This window comes from Diplotaxodon limnothrissa, linkage group LG6 (assembly GCF_057381915.1).
Source record: "Diplotaxodon limnothrissa isolate DT_005_m linkage group LG6, D_limnothrissa_male_GT1.1, whole genome shotgun sequence".
NCBI classification, from domain to species: Eukaryota; Metazoa; Chordata; class Actinopteri; order Cichliformes; family Cichlidae; genus Diplotaxodon; species Diplotaxodon limnothrissa.
The window spans coordinates 43,312,902-43,327,959 of record NC_140601.1 but is presented as its reverse complement, the minus strand read 5'-3'; the positions used below and the strand labels follow the sequence as shown (position 1 = coordinate 43,327,959).

Here is a 15,058-nt window from a genome sequence, read left to right as displayed (position 1 = left end):
TTATCTGCCTTTCTCTCCTGCTCTATCAGTCGTTAACTCACCGGACCGGAGCATCGGCGTTTAAATCACGCCTCTCTTTGTCTTCAGCTTCACATTTTTCCTCCGTATAAACTTTGCGTTACATTTATCTGGGAGTTTCCCGCAGAGCTGGGACATATTTTAAAAACCACGACGCTCTAAAGAAAGACTAATTAGTCCAGTTTCAGTGGCTATAAAACCGATTCTGGTTTCTACAGCAGCCGACATGAAACGCACTCAGTGCACAAAGACCAAAACACTTACGCTCGGGAGGTTTTAGCACAGACTGTATAAAAAGATGGCAACGTGAAAATGCCTTAGACCTGCACGGCCAGCAGGGGGCGACTCTTCTGTGCTTTAAGCCTGTGACTGAAGTTTGTAGCCTCAGTCTGACCCGGTGTCATAGAGACGCCCGTGTGACGGCCATGACATCTTTTATATACAGTCTGTGTCTTTTATCAGACCCCACAAACCGTCCACACACAGACGGTTCCTCCTGGCGTCACAATAAAAGCCCATCGCACCATGTGACCGAACGAGGATTTTAAAAACTAATATTTTGACATTTTAAAATAAAAACACAATAAAAATCTGTCAAACAGCAGCGACGCAAAAGAAGCTTCTAACAGAGTTAGTTAGACCCCGCCCCCCCGGCTTCAGTCGGGAGTCTAGTTTTGTTTACCGTCAGTAACCGTGGATGGCGTGCTTTCACACACGCTTTTCCAGTGCAGCTCAAACGGCTCCGCCTCCACCCGCGGCGTGGGGGGGGGCTTGGCGTTAAGTGCTCTGTTTATATTCAGCAGTCACCTTTCAAGTGTGCAGGCAGATAAGATAGTGCCGGCATTCATGCTTCAGATAACAAACACAAATCACAGCTTCAGGGCTTCAGCTGCAGCTGCTGCATTCCTGCTCCTCCCCCTCCTCCACCCATGACTCCCCCTTTCACCAGCACCTCCCAGCAGGCCTCCCATCTAATCAACATCCCAGGCAGACAGGAGCCCGGAGCAGTTTATGCTCCAACACAAAAATCTGACGGGGTTATGTAAGCGCGCTCTCGTTCGTGTGCAGGTTTTCCTGCTGATAACAGGTTTTATGAGCCGCTTGCTCCGCAGACACTCCAGGCCAACAACAGCTTCAGCTTGAAACTTTAGGACAGCTGTGCTTCATCAGGCCGAGCTCTCGGATCAGTGCAACAGTACAGTCAAGTTAGAAAATGTACAGGCGAGGAAAACAAGCAGAGCTACGAGCGCCTCTCGACCCCCCGGGTGTCTAATTAACGGCATTAGTGCTCGGCCCCCGAACACAACACGGCCGCACAGAGAACAACAAAGGTTCAACACAAAGAGTCACGACAGCGAGCAGAGACATGAAGGCCTCTGTAGGCTGCGCTCGGCCGTCTGCAAACACACAGTGTTTACTGAACACACCGTCCACATCCTGGACTCTGACGGACGCATCCTGGAGCTGGTCTGAGCCAATCAGCAGCCTTCATGTATGAGTTGTCTAGTTTTAATGTTTTATTTGGGAACAGAATGGTGTGTATGTGCAAGTTTGGTGATGGAGTTTTTATTATGAATGAATGATGAATTGTTATGAATTATTATGTCTATTTTTTATGTTTAAGGACAACAGATGGAAATTAGCCTTCGGCTATAATCTGGCATGTTTACATTCATGTAATTTTTTTTTTTTTACATGTATGTTCATTAACATGCACTGTCCTAAATAAATAAATAAAATAAATCCTCGCAGACACTCACAGAATCCTTCAGGGTGAAGACTTTGTAACACGAACACAGACATTTGCACCGTTTATGTAAAAGTTTCACGTTTTCCTCAATTCGTGCATCAGCGTCCACCAACATCAACGCGTACCAGGAAGTAATGGTTAAAAGGCGTGGGCGTGGCTGCTGTGTGTGGATGACAGGACAGCTGAAACGGGACGACGGCTCTTTATTTTACTACTGAACGGAAACAGGAATAAATGATCGTTTCTCCTGTTTTGCTTTTTACGGTGCTGTGAAGCCACGTTGGACAGCGACGTCACCTGTGAGCGCCGAGCGGCAGGAGACGAGGCTCGCCGAGACTCAGAGGCAACACTGAAATGTTTAATAACCGCCTTCAGCGCGTCTGCGTTCAGGGGTCAGTGACATCACTGCTGCACGCATCTCAAACTGGAATCATTCAGTCATGATTATATTTTTATTGGCTGACACGCCGACTCCGAGTCCTCTGAGGGGGTTTGCATGCTTGGACGTGCGCGGTGTGATCAGGACCGAAGGAAGTTCAGCATCCACTCCATACCTCAGCCTGCCAGAGGAGGCAAGCACTGCACTTACAACAGGCGCACACACACACACACACACACACACACACACGTCCATCAGCAGGAGCGTGTGAGCAGGATCTTTCCATTGCATCATGTGCTGTTCTTAATGACAGCTGGGCGTGGCGAGTCTCTCCCTGCTGCCTCCTTCTAAAAACAGCCATTGCTCCGCCCCCTCCTCCTCCTCTGCGAGTATCTCCAGCAGCACCTTAAATATCAGCAGGGCGACGTCACCGCTCGCTGCTGAGTGACCTGTAATTACAGGCTGTGACGCCCTGCTCTGCCCGAGGCGAGGGACGGGATGGGCCGTTCACCTCGTGAAGCCACGCTGCGCTCACATGTGCAAACACATCCACGCAGCAGGACCCGCCCCCATCACACGAGGCGCTAAAGCCCCCTCCTGACCTGAAACACGCTAACGAGTCCGTTACCTGTGTGACACCTGCATGCAAATATTCCTGTGGTGCCTTTGAAGAGCTCGAAGAGAATCTGACGCCTCATAACAAAATCACAGCCTCGCTTCAGCTGTGCTGCAGTTAACAAATCAAAGAGTGCGCACAGTTAAAAGACGCCATCAGCTCTTCAGACTTTCACAAACGACATCACCGCCAGTAACATGTGACAGGAAACAAGTCCTGTCCTTCTAAAGCCCCCTTTGTTCTGAGTGCTTCCAGAAGCCTGACGAGGGGCAGCGCTCTCCAACTGTGAGCATGCAGTGTCGTAAAGAAACAACCGCAGCAGTTCCTGCAGCGTCCAGCAGAGGCAGCAGTGAGTCAGTCTCAAACAAACAGTTTGGTCTGTGAGGACCACGTCGCCCTCTGCTACGCTGTGCGGGGGATAAACTGCTTCATAACTGATGCATGTGGGTTTGTTGAGGTCTAAACCGACCAGCAGGTGGCGTCACTGCTGTGTAAATGCAGGTGTGACTGTACCTCCGTGAAGAGATGCTGGATGACTGTAGCCAGAGCCTCCACTCTTTTGTTCCCTTGCACGAGCAGCTTCCTCAGCTGAGCGATGGCCTGGTTCTTCTTCTCTGCCTGCTCTTTGCTCTGGTTCTGTTTGATGCCGTTCGTCCCGTCCGACGCCACCGCGCCTCCATGGCTGCCAGCTCTGGACGCGCCCTGAAGGCGAGACCCGGCTCTGGGGCCGGATCGTGGCCCGGTTCTCGCTTTCAAACCGAGAGTCGAGGGTCCGGCGGTTCCTGACGTGGCAGTATTGGTGGCGTTAGTGGCAGGCACTGGAGGAACTGGTGCCACTGGTGCGTTAGCATTCACGTCATCTGGTATCTACACAAACGGGAGGAAAACAGTGAGATTACAAACACGCTAACAACACGCTAACAACACGTTCACTGGTTCTAGAGTCAAACGCAGCTCATCGTGCGAGAGGACGAGGAGTCGTCTCAGCTGCTGATGCATCAAACAGAAGCAACCCTGACGCCGCTGCTCGTGTCACACGTACCAGGTCGGGCGGAGGCAGCTGCAGGTTCTGGTTGTTTCCTCCAGTGGATGCTGCCGTCTGCGAGCTGCTGCCGGTGTGCGATGGCGTTTTCCCCGGCGCCTCCCGCGGCTTGTTGTTTTTATCCACTGCAAGAGAGCGACGACCTCTTAGTGTGCGGGCGGCGGGTGCGACATTCAGCATGGTGTCCACACACGGACGCACAAACACTGCTCGCACTCAAGTTACACACACAGCAGGCTGACGACAATCACACACACAGAAACACACACGCCCTGCTGCTGAAACCAATGCATCATGGGAGAGTGTGTGTGTGTGTGTGTGTGTGTGTGTGTGTGTGTGTGGATGTGCATTAAGGGCTGCATTACAAGACCAAAGCAATTAGAGCGAGCGATCGACACTCGTCTGCTCTCAGCGCGCTCGCTCTCCTTCCCTCTCTGACTGCAGATGAAGCTTCTGTGCGAGATGCCCGACGCCTCGCCACTATTCAGTGAGAGCGATCAGCCGACAGGTGTTTTCTGTAGCGACTCATCTGAACATCTGGATCTCTCACACGTCAAACTTTGAAAGCCCGTCAGGTCTGCGCTGACAGGCCCTGACAGCACTTCCTTAAAGATGCTGCCCTCTGGTGGCAGCCTCTGAGCAGGGCATCGCTGAAGTCAGCTGGACCGTCACCAGAACAGATCCGGCGTTCAATCTCGGACTCCGGCCTCTCGGCGAGTCGTTTCAGCTCCGCCTCATAGCGGAGGCGAGCACACCTCCCACGTGACAAACAGCTCCTGTTTTTCAGCGTTGGCGGAGCAGAAGGTTTAATCGCTGTGTGCAGGCACATCTGCTTCACTGACACACAGATGTTTATGCTACAGGTAACCTCAGGTGGAACTGTGCCACCTGCACAAACCAGCGCCCGCCGACCAATCACGACCTCGATCTAACGGCGAGGTCACAGAGTCAGAGGGTTCACACAAGAAAGGCCGTCTGAATCTTTGCCTTTCAATAAAAATAAAAATATATAAATTATTAAGAGAGACTTGATTTTTTCCTCTGAGCTGTAAGAACTTTGTAGCCTGGTGCTGTTTTACTTTATTAATCATTTCAGAGTAATGCCGTTGCTTTAGAGTGAGGCTAGTCAGCTGTAAATGGCCTGTATTTGTAAAGCGCTTTACACAATCACAGGAATATGACCAAACGAGGATGAACTCAAACTGTACAAAGTCCCCGAAGGGTGCGCACACACACACACACACACACACACACACACACACACAGTGTGTTTAGCCTCTCCTTACTTTAAACAGTGCAGTATATAACCAAGTTTTTTCTATAGCAACTGCTCGATACTGCAGCGTAACAGGAGAAAAGTCCTGAGACGCTGATGCATGCATCCTGCAGACATTCCTGAGGACTTTGCTGTTTTATGTGGCTCGTGTGTGGTGACCTGTGCGAGTGCTGCGGTGAGGGGTTTGTACCTGGAGTGTGCCGGGCAGGCATGCAGAGCCGCTGAGCCCAGACTGAGAGAGAAACCACACGGTTAGCATGCACATCACAGACACCGAGCACAGCGACGAGCCCTGCTGAGTCACGAGAATCCGCTGCGAACACGCAGCGAACAAATGCACTTTCTGCACCCCGAATTCAATTTGAGTGTCTGAAACGCTGCGACGCTGTAAACTGTAGAAGCTCACACTCGAGCGTCACGTCAGCCTCATTATCTGTGAGTCTCGTGAGCCCTCAGCAGGGCGGTCTGTTTATGAAGAACAGTCAGAGAAGCAGCGCAGGGATGAAGCTCAGGAGCAGGAATAAAAGGGATGTGTGGGAGGAGCGGAGGCTTCGGGCCGAGCTGTGAAAATCCACCAACAGTCGTCTTCACTCTGAAGTAATCAGAGTACAGCGCTGACGGTCAAAGTTCCTGCATGTGCCCTCTGCAGAGCCCAAAGTCTAATTATCAGCAGGTAACAGAGCAGATCTGGTCCATCTTTAATGAGCCGCCTCAACTGAGCGTGTGCGGGACGACGAAGGATACCAACTGCAACCATCCTTATTCCGATGTAATCAGATTACTCTGAGGCAAAAACACCAGGTGCTGAGAGGTTGAACTCTGAATGAAACCAGCTTCCCTTCAAAGTCAACACATGATCCAACAAGTGCACGCACACCTGTTACCATGGAAACAACCGTGCAGAGCGTGTCACGAGGTGCACGCGTCCACCATCTGATATATTTACATCCAAATTAGACCCCCTGGTTTCCTAGCAACAACTTTCATATTTGTCCCACTCCATCGCCCCGAGGATGTAAAAGCAGGCTGATGACATCACCGCACACGCACGCGCGCACGCGCACGCACACACACACACACACACGCTAAATGTTCGAATGTAAAAACGTGCGTTATGAATAAACTCAAACTGAACGATCATCGCTGCTCACACTGCTGCACGCTGGTCAACGTCAGCACCACAGAGGCTGCTGGACATTCAGGACATCACGACGACTCCTGTTCAGAGAGGAGTCGTCGTCGTACACTGAGACAGGACCACAGCAGCTCTTTACTCTCAGCGTTTTCCTCAGGCTCTGTAATGAACGTGGCACAAAGCTCGATGCCTTTGCTTGTTATTCCCGCTCATTCGGAAGGTCAGCTCAGTCCTGCAGCTCTGTGCGGCTCCACAGAGCTGAGGAGGAGGAGGAGGAAGAGACTGTCAAAGCACCTCTTCATCACACACTCCCACCCTCTGGTTAGCCAGAGGAGCAGAGTCTGCCAGAAATACATTAAATGCTGCAGGAGGCCCTCTCAGCCCACAGACAGGACCAAGCTGCTCAAACACGTCTCAGCAATAATAATTTATTATTAATGCTTTTCAGGTTTCATCGTTTTTCATCTCCTAACAGAAACACAAAAATTAACGTTTCCAATCAAACTGCACGACTGAGTCCAAGCAGACTCTTCATCGGCCACTTGTGTGCCGCGGCCTGAAACGAGCCTGACAACATCCTCTCACGTCCTCGTCTGCCGCCACATCTGGGAAACCAGCGGCCTCTGCATCGGATTAAGGCTCGCACGAGCGGCCGGCCTCAGCTGAACCGCTGTGCGGCGTACACGGGCGCGCGCTCGCTGACTAAAGCCTGCTCTGACCTACATTTTGGGGCAGAGCAGCAGGGAAGTGGGTCTGTGGAGCTCAGACTGAAAACACGCTGCCGCCAAACACGTGCCGCCGAGCTCAGATGGATGGTCAGAGAGGCGGAGCCCAATATTTACAGAAGGACATGAACGTGGGCCAAACCGCACGATCCACATTAATGCCAACAATCAGAGACGATGAAGGGATTAACGACCCGTCGAGCCAAAGCACACAGCACAGACGAGTACGCAGAGTAAGCCTGACGAGACTCTCAGGAACCCACGACAAGCCGAGCAGTCAAACCTCAGAAACGTGCGCCAGCTTCTTCACACCGAGCAAAAACAACCAACCAGGGCTCACCTCTCCTGAGCCTGAGTGGACCGGCCCACAGGTGATGTGAAATAATCACATCCTAACATAAAAACTGCTCCTTCACACGAAACATCTCCGACGAGCTAGCTGCTCTCAAACCGCTGATGATGGGCTCTGATATTTAGAACTTTGCTGCTTTGAGCGTGGTTTACACACACCCACGGTAACCACGGTAACCCCCCCATAAAAAAAGCCTATTGTCAGACTTAAACTAAATGTGCCTGAATTCTACACAGGACCACAGAAACACTGCTGGACTACAGACTGTATGCAGGAGATGGACCCAAACACTGCTTCCTCACCACCAGGGGGCGCCACAGGTCCCACCGTTACTCATCCAATCCCAAAGAGGATCCGTGTCTCCACCTAGAATTAAACCTGCGACCTTTCGCTTTCTACAAAGGGACGTGAAAACTACGACAGAGCACAAACTCATCAGGTCAACTGAGGTCACCGAGCAAAGAAGCTGGGAACTGTTCCCAAACCACAGGAGTCGCCCCCTGCTGGACACGAAAAACAACCTCTTTGGTTCAATATAAAATATCCACATCTGGAGGTGGAAGCTGTGTATTTGGGACATTATTCCTAAGATGCACATTACTGCAGCACCTCCACTCTCACCTCCACCCAGCTAACAGCCGCTCATGTACTGAGTTCTCCACCGATTCCACCGAACACTGTGCACCCGCACCACAGCCTGCACATCTGCACTTGCATTTTTAGGGCTAACAGCTCATCCAACAAAGTCTTCCTGGTGTTTTTTGACTTTGTGCATGTTTAAAGTTTGTGCATGTGACGCATCAGAGGCTGAACCAGCTTCACTGTCGCGTTCACGTATTCAGCTCGACGTCTCTCGTGGTCAGTCGAGGTACAGAGCTGAACGACACTGAGTGCTGCTAGCATGAATGCTGACGGTTATTCGCAGCATCATCAGGGATTTTTGCTTTTATGCAGCACGGACTTGAAAAGCTCCCCTGCTGCACGGACACACAGACCCTGGCAGCGTGCAGCTCCTCTTCAGAAAAGGAGGCACATTAAGAGCGAGCGCAGGCTCTGCTGCAGCCTGCACAAACACAGTGCAGCCTTTTAATGGCTGAATAAGTAAAAGCCAGATGTGTCCTGGGCTATTTCGGGTTTGTGTGTGAATCACGTGGCCGTGCCCCGTCAGGCGTGGGTATCGGGGCTAAAAGGAGCCACGGCTATTCATCACGCCATGCCGCAACGCTGGAACTGAAAGCCCCGCACGCACAGCCGTGTGCGACTGCAGCTGCAAGCCGAGCTGAAAGCCCCCACAGGAGGAGACACGGAGGCAACAATGGCTGCCGACGCCGTGCAGGAACACAGGAGGGGCTGAGGAGGGAGGAGGGGGTGAAGTGGCCTTTGAGGCTGATCTGCCATCACACGAGTAAAGATTAGAGCTTCACACAAAGACAGGAGAGGAGGAGGAGGAGGAGGAAGAGGAGGAGGGGGGTGAAAATGAGTTTTATTTTGAAAGGCAAACAGTTACAGAGATGGGGCTTTTATTTTGGGTGGCTGCAGGATTAAAGCAGCTCATTAGCTCCTCTGTTTGGGTGTGGTGGCTCCAGCCCCACCCTGCCATGTGCATCTATGGTGGATGAAGGAAGGTGTGTGGAGCACATGGAGGGATGGAAGCAGCTAACGGGGTGAAGCTGCTGATGGAGGATGAACGGGTGGATGTGGGGAGGACACGGGGGACGGAGACTGATCCAGACCTGCGTGGAAGACCACGGTGTTCTTCCTGCATCCCGACAGCAGCTGGAGGTTTCGGAAAAGTCCTTTAGCCGTCAGCTTCACGTGGAAGTTGGACAGCGACAGTCTGGGAGACCACAACATGGTTCGGTGCGAGGCGCCTCCGTCGGACTCAGTCCTTTTCTGCACTTTGAGTTCTTCTCCTTGTCTCAACGTGTCCTGAGCGGCAGGTCACACTGACCCACTTCTTCTTTAGCGGACGGGAGGAAATCCTCCTTTTCTTTAAATTTCAAAAACAAAAAATCCTCCAAAAACAGAATCTGGTTACTGCTGCTGGGATTTGTAGCCTGCATCTGCGTGAAAGCCACGAGGAAAAACAAGACGCCGCATTTTAAAATCAGATCCTGCGCTCGGTCCAGGGACGAGGACGCACGCTAAGCCGCCATCCGGCCTTCATCAAAGCCACAGAGCCGCTGCCGCAACACGAACACATGAAATAAAAGGAGTGAAGCAGAGCGGCTCCTGCACCGCAGCCAGCACGGGAAGAAAATGGCGCCAAAAATAGCAGCGAGCTTCACCGTCGCCGAGGTCACGGCGAATCAACCACGGATGGAGAGAGAGAGAGAAACGGGCGAGATACTCGTGCATGTGTGTGAGAGAGAGAGCGAGCGTATCCTGGTGACGATTACTCCTCAGCTGCTGAGCACACGGCGATGCCCCCCCATCACCACAGAGGCGTGTCACCAGAATGTACACACAAACAAAGACAAGCATCCACACACACACACACACAGGGGGGAGGGATGCTGCGGGAGGAGGAGGGGAGGAGGGGAGGAGTCAGCGGGTCTGAATGTTCCCTCCTCCCTCATGACTCCTCTGGTCTCTGTCGTGCCACACATGAACCTCGTCGAGGTCAGACGTGATGACAGAAGAAACACTGTGGAGACCCCACACACACACGCGCACACACACACACACACACACACACGTATGTATTTATATCCTTGTGGGGACATCTCATTACCCGAACCATAACTGTAACCATGACAATAAAACCACATTTTGAGGCTCAAAAATGCCTTCAATGCTGTGGGGACCAGGATTTTGGTCCCCACAAAGATGTTAATACCCGTCCACACACACACACACACACACACACACACACACACACACACACACACACACACACACACAGGCAGGTGCCATATTGGCGCCTTTCAGACACTTTGTGAAAGGCGTCTTTGTTTTAGCCAAATCTGTCTGAGCGTTTCCTAAACGACTGAAAGAAGCTGAAGATGTGAAGAACGTGACGGAGAATTTGAACTTGAGGAACAAAGAGGACACGACACACTTCTGAATGTCAACAGCTGAATCATCAGACCGCCGTTTGTCCTTTGCTCCTGTGAGCGCGCTCAGAACCTGCAGCTGGGTTAAACTGCGCTGATGCTCACGCCTGACCCAGGTTAGTGAACACAGAGGAAGCCGGCTCAGAGGAAACTCAGGTCCCCACAAAAACCACCGACGGCGAAAACTAAAACCAAGCAGCCATGTTCCCCGAGAGCCTCTCTGCTCACTATTGAATCCACTTTTATTTAGTTTGCATCCAAGTGTGGACGCCGCCATCAGCTGACAGACAGGCTGAGGTTATTTAACAGATCCTGACACACAGCTGTGAACTTTCTCCAACATCTGGTTTACCTCCACTCACACAGATTACAGGACGCCCACCTCCTAAAAATCACCTGTGCACATTTTCATTCACAGGCGTGTTTGACAGATTTCATCTTTGTGCAGAGTGAGTGCGCACAACATGTGGCTGGTTGACAAACTGCAAACCAGCCATAAAACCTTACAGCCCCGAAACATCAGTGCTCCTCTAACGGCACGAGACAGACCAGCGCCAATAACACCAGAGCTGTGTGTGTGTGTGTGTGTGTGTGTGTGTGTGTGTGTGTGTGTGTGTCAGAATCAATGTCCACATCCACTGGAGACAAAACGAGCAGAAAGCCACTGAGAGCTTTAAAGGCCCACGCTGCTAACCGCTGTCGCCTGAGGACGGCTGTGGCGAGCGTCAATGAGAGAGGTTTGAATCAAATGCATGTGTGGCCCTTATGAAGTGTGTGTGTGTGTGTGTGTGTGTGTGTGTGTGTGTGTGTGTGTGTGTGTGTGTGTGTGTGTGTGTGGTAATCAAGCCATCATGGGGCTGATAGTACGTCTATGAGTAAGCGGCGCCCCACAGGCCCCAGAGAGACTTCCAGGCCGGCCACAGAGGGAGGCAGCCAGGCGCCCGGGCCCAGACGAGAGCCGCCACATGCAGGGGGAGGAGAGCAGCTGAGTCACGGCCGATGGTTTAAGACGTGATTCTGACGCTGCGTGATGCTAAACGTGAAACGTCGGCCTGCCGGAGCTCGACGAACATCAACTCACAGAGCGAGCGCACGGGTTTGAGCTGGGAGGCGTGTCAGAGTTCATGCAGTGATGTCAGACCGCCGCCTCCTGCACCATCAGTCCAAACCCGGCGACGCGCGTCATTATTCGCTCGTGTGACTGATGCAAACCTGCGACTCGCTTCAGCTGCAGGAATGAAAAAGCAGATGTTGTGCAGCAAACATCTGCAGTCATGATCACACTGATGCAACAGACTGTATAAAATCGATGGCAGCACTGATCAGACTCAGCCAAGCTGTGTGTGATGGCGTGCTCTCAGCTGCCCTCACAGCTTTACTAACCAGCACTACTCATGCTAAGCACCCTTAGAGCCGACTCGCTGTGATCCACGCCCCGGCAGCCGCTCGCACACAAACACAGGAAGTCAGATGGCCTCTCGTACCTGCGCCGTTCAGCCGGCTGACCCTCGCCGAGCCGCTGCGCTGTAACGGGGACTGCACCGCCTGCTTCGCGAGCCCCTGACCGGCGGCGGGGCTCGACTTCGTGGGCGCCGTCTTCGCTGCGTTCTGGTTGGTGATCGTCGGAGGCTTCAGACCTGCGGAGAGGACACAGGAGTCAAAACCCATTTCCTGTTCCTGCGGAGGCGTTTCAATCGCCCACAGCTGTGAAAACGAGCAAACGGGCTCGAGGTTTCCGCTCTGAGCAGCGTGCAGAGCGTCTGACACAGATTCTGACCAGCAAACGGTGTAACTGCCGCCGCCGCTTTGCTGTTGCCTCCGTAATAGGATCACGCGTTTGACCCCGACTGTGACCCAGACAGGACACAAACATCTGTGCCGTTTCCCGCAGGGCGAAGGAAACGCACTGAACTGCACTTTATACAAAGAGGCCAAAACATTAAACACAGCGTCATTCGCCACTCACAGGCGGAGCAGCGTGGAGGCGACACACGCTTTCATGCGCTTCTCCAACAGTTAACACGCCAGTGCGACTTTGTGCTCTTATAGTTTATGTTTGTGCTGCAGTCATGTGACCCCGCAGCTCTGAGACTGTGCCGACGGACGAGACAGAAACCGACTGAAGCTCGGCGATCGCACATCCGAGTTACAAACATTCGGATTAGATTTAGTCTGAAGGTTAAAAGGCTGATCTGGGCTCAGGCGGTGCCTCACCTGTGCTGGAGGTCCTGGCCTGCAGAGACACAGCTCTGCTCCTCAGGGCGGGAGGTTTTGGAGCAGCAGTGCTGGGACCGTTTGTAACAGCGTCACTGGGAGTACTGGTGCTGCTGCTGGAGACGGAGGGCTTTGCTGCACTCTGGCTGCCCACAGGAAGTGTGCTTCTGCTGGGCGGCTCGTCTGGTACGGCCCCTGCTGGAGCTGCTGACGGGAGAAGATGCAGGAGTTTTTATTCATGTGCTGATTTAAATACTGGATGAGTGACAGCAGCTCCCCCCGTTCACCCAGACAACAGATATGGGGTCATCCTGGGGTCATCCTGGAGAGGTAAGAGCATGTGAGGCGTCTGAGTGATGCTGAGTTAAAGCTGACAGTTTCTCAGTTGTTGCCGGTGATCTTCGGTTAACCTGCTACAGAAAGAAACTGAAACATGAAGCCACACCTGCAGTTCCTCTGACGGCCAGCAGAGGCAGCAGTGAGTTAGTCCTCAGACTGCCACGTTAAAACTTTACAGCAGAAATAAACATGTTTACAGCCTGACGCACAAACTGTTTGGTCTCCATTGATAATTCCCCCCTCGTGACACCTGCATGGGGGGGACGGTTAGGGGCGTGCCGTGTTGCACCCAGAGCACCGCGGCGATGCTCTGCAGCAGGTTTCAGCACAGGAAACGTGCAGGTTTTCTCTGGGTTGAGGAAAAAGATGATTTTGTTCTTTCTCCTTTAGAATTAAAAACTGACTTGGACCTGCAGAAAAAAAGGGGCGTGTCACCAGGACAGCGAAGCAAACAACACGTTTCCAGTTTCAGTGGATCTACTCAAAAATGGAAAGACCTCATCAACGCAGTGTGAAGCTTCACGTGTCCGAATGTGTCCTGAAGCAGAGCTGAGCCGGACTGTGTGATGCTGTAACTGTGTGGAGGTGGATCAACACCAACGCTCCTCTCTGATAAAACTAAATATCACCATGGTAACAATAAGTGACCTCCATGTTCCCCTGCAGGAGGACGGGCCTGTGCAGGCGGTTATCACATTCAGACTTAAAGACACGAGTCCAGCTGAAAGCATGATTCACGTCCTGCTGCCTGTCACATCGGTCCGTTGTTTCTGGTCAGCTTTGCACAAATGACTGCGTCACAGTGAAACGTGCAGCTTTCCAAAGAAACAGAAACACAGGACGCCGGCGCCGCTGCCAAACGAAGAGGGAAACCGAGCACATCTGGAAAACCTCTGTATCCACGGATGACTACAGCTGTGACCAGTAACGGTTCGAACGAGGAGATCGCTGCACGTGCTGATGTCTGTTTTCTACGAGCGCTGCAGACCAAAGGCTAAACAGGAAGTTAAACAACACGCGAGCGAGGCCGAACGTGCAGCTGCTCAGGACAGAGCGAGGAATCGTTTCCTTCAGACCGACTGACCACACCTGTCCTCACATTCAGCATCTACATTCACCTGGTTTCTTCTTTTTGATGCACAGAGGAGGAAGCTGAAGCTGGAGACGACTGAGTCCTGATGTGAGCCGAGCTGCTGAAGGACGACCAACATCAGGACGCTCAGCTCCTAACCTGAGAAAACAAACGGCAGCCTGAAAGCTGCAGAGGAGACGACACGGATCATCTGTGAGCTCCGACCCGACCAGATGTGCTCCCTGACCTTCAGAGGAGCACAGGATATGCTGCAAGCACGAGCACGATTGTGTGTGTGTGTGTGTGTGTGTGTGTGTGTGTGTGTGTGTGTGTGTGTGTGTGAGAGAGTGTGTGAGTGTGTGTGAGAGTGTGAGAGTGTGTGTGAGAGTGTGTGTGTGTGTGTGAGAGTGTGTGAGTGAGAGTGTGTGTGTGAGTGTGTGTGTGTGAGTGAGAGTGTGTGAGTGTGTGTGTGAGAGAGAGAGAGAGAGAGAGAGAGAGAGAGAGAGAGAGAGAGAGAGAGAGAGAGAGAGAGAGAGAGAGAGAGAGAGAGAGAGAGAGAGAGAGAGAGACATCTCATTGACATGCTTTCCCTAGCCTCTTACCATAACCTAACTGTAACCCTGACACTAAAACCTCAATTTTGATTTTGGTCCCCACGTGTACAGTACACTTCCAATTTCTGGGCCCCACAAAGATGTTAATCAGCAGTGAGAGGGAAACCACACCAAAGAAAACCACCTGATGATGCACAGACAGTGTGTCAGACACACACACACACCTTTGCTTGCGCCGCCATTGTTCTCGTTACTTCCAAATGAGGAGGAGCTAAGGCTTGTGGGTAACCCTTTAACGGGAAGTTTTGAGGCGGCAGTGGGTGCGGCGGGTCGCCCCGCTGATCCCGGATGCTGATTGGCTGTCGGTTTAGCTGCTGTGGGCCCACAGACTGCAGAGGAGCGAGGTTTGGGGATGCCTGGGAGAAAAAGAAAAGGAAACATCAGGTCAAATATTCATTCAGTGTTGAGGTGACCCCACACACACACACACACACGCACGCACGCACACACGCACGCACGCACGCACACAC

General features: G+C 52.3%; 1 protein-coding gene across 2 annotated transcripts in view; it reads right to left on the bottom strand.

Annotated features, from left to right (window-relative positions):
* LOC146631308 (uncharacterized) overlaps positions 1-15,058 on the bottom strand; it is a 42,931-nt gene that overhangs the window by 10,481 nt on the left and 17,392 nt on the right. The window contains exons 5-9 of one of the 2 annotated variants that reach the window (XM_085355257.1): positions 14,753-14,944; positions 12,564-12,770; positions 11,834-11,986; positions 3,806-3,930; positions 3,277-3,630 (exon numbers count right to left, since the gene is read on the bottom strand). In XM_085355257.1, the coding sequence (XP_085211383.1) occupies positions 3,277-3,630; positions 3,806-3,930; positions 11,834-11,986; positions 12,564-12,770; positions 14,753-14,944 (1,031 nt within the window). The remainder of the gene's footprint in view (positions 1-3,276; positions 3,631-3,805; positions 3,931-11,833; positions 11,987-12,563; positions 12,771-14,752; positions 14,945-15,058) is intronic. The other variant, XM_085355258.1, reaches the window with a different exon arrangement.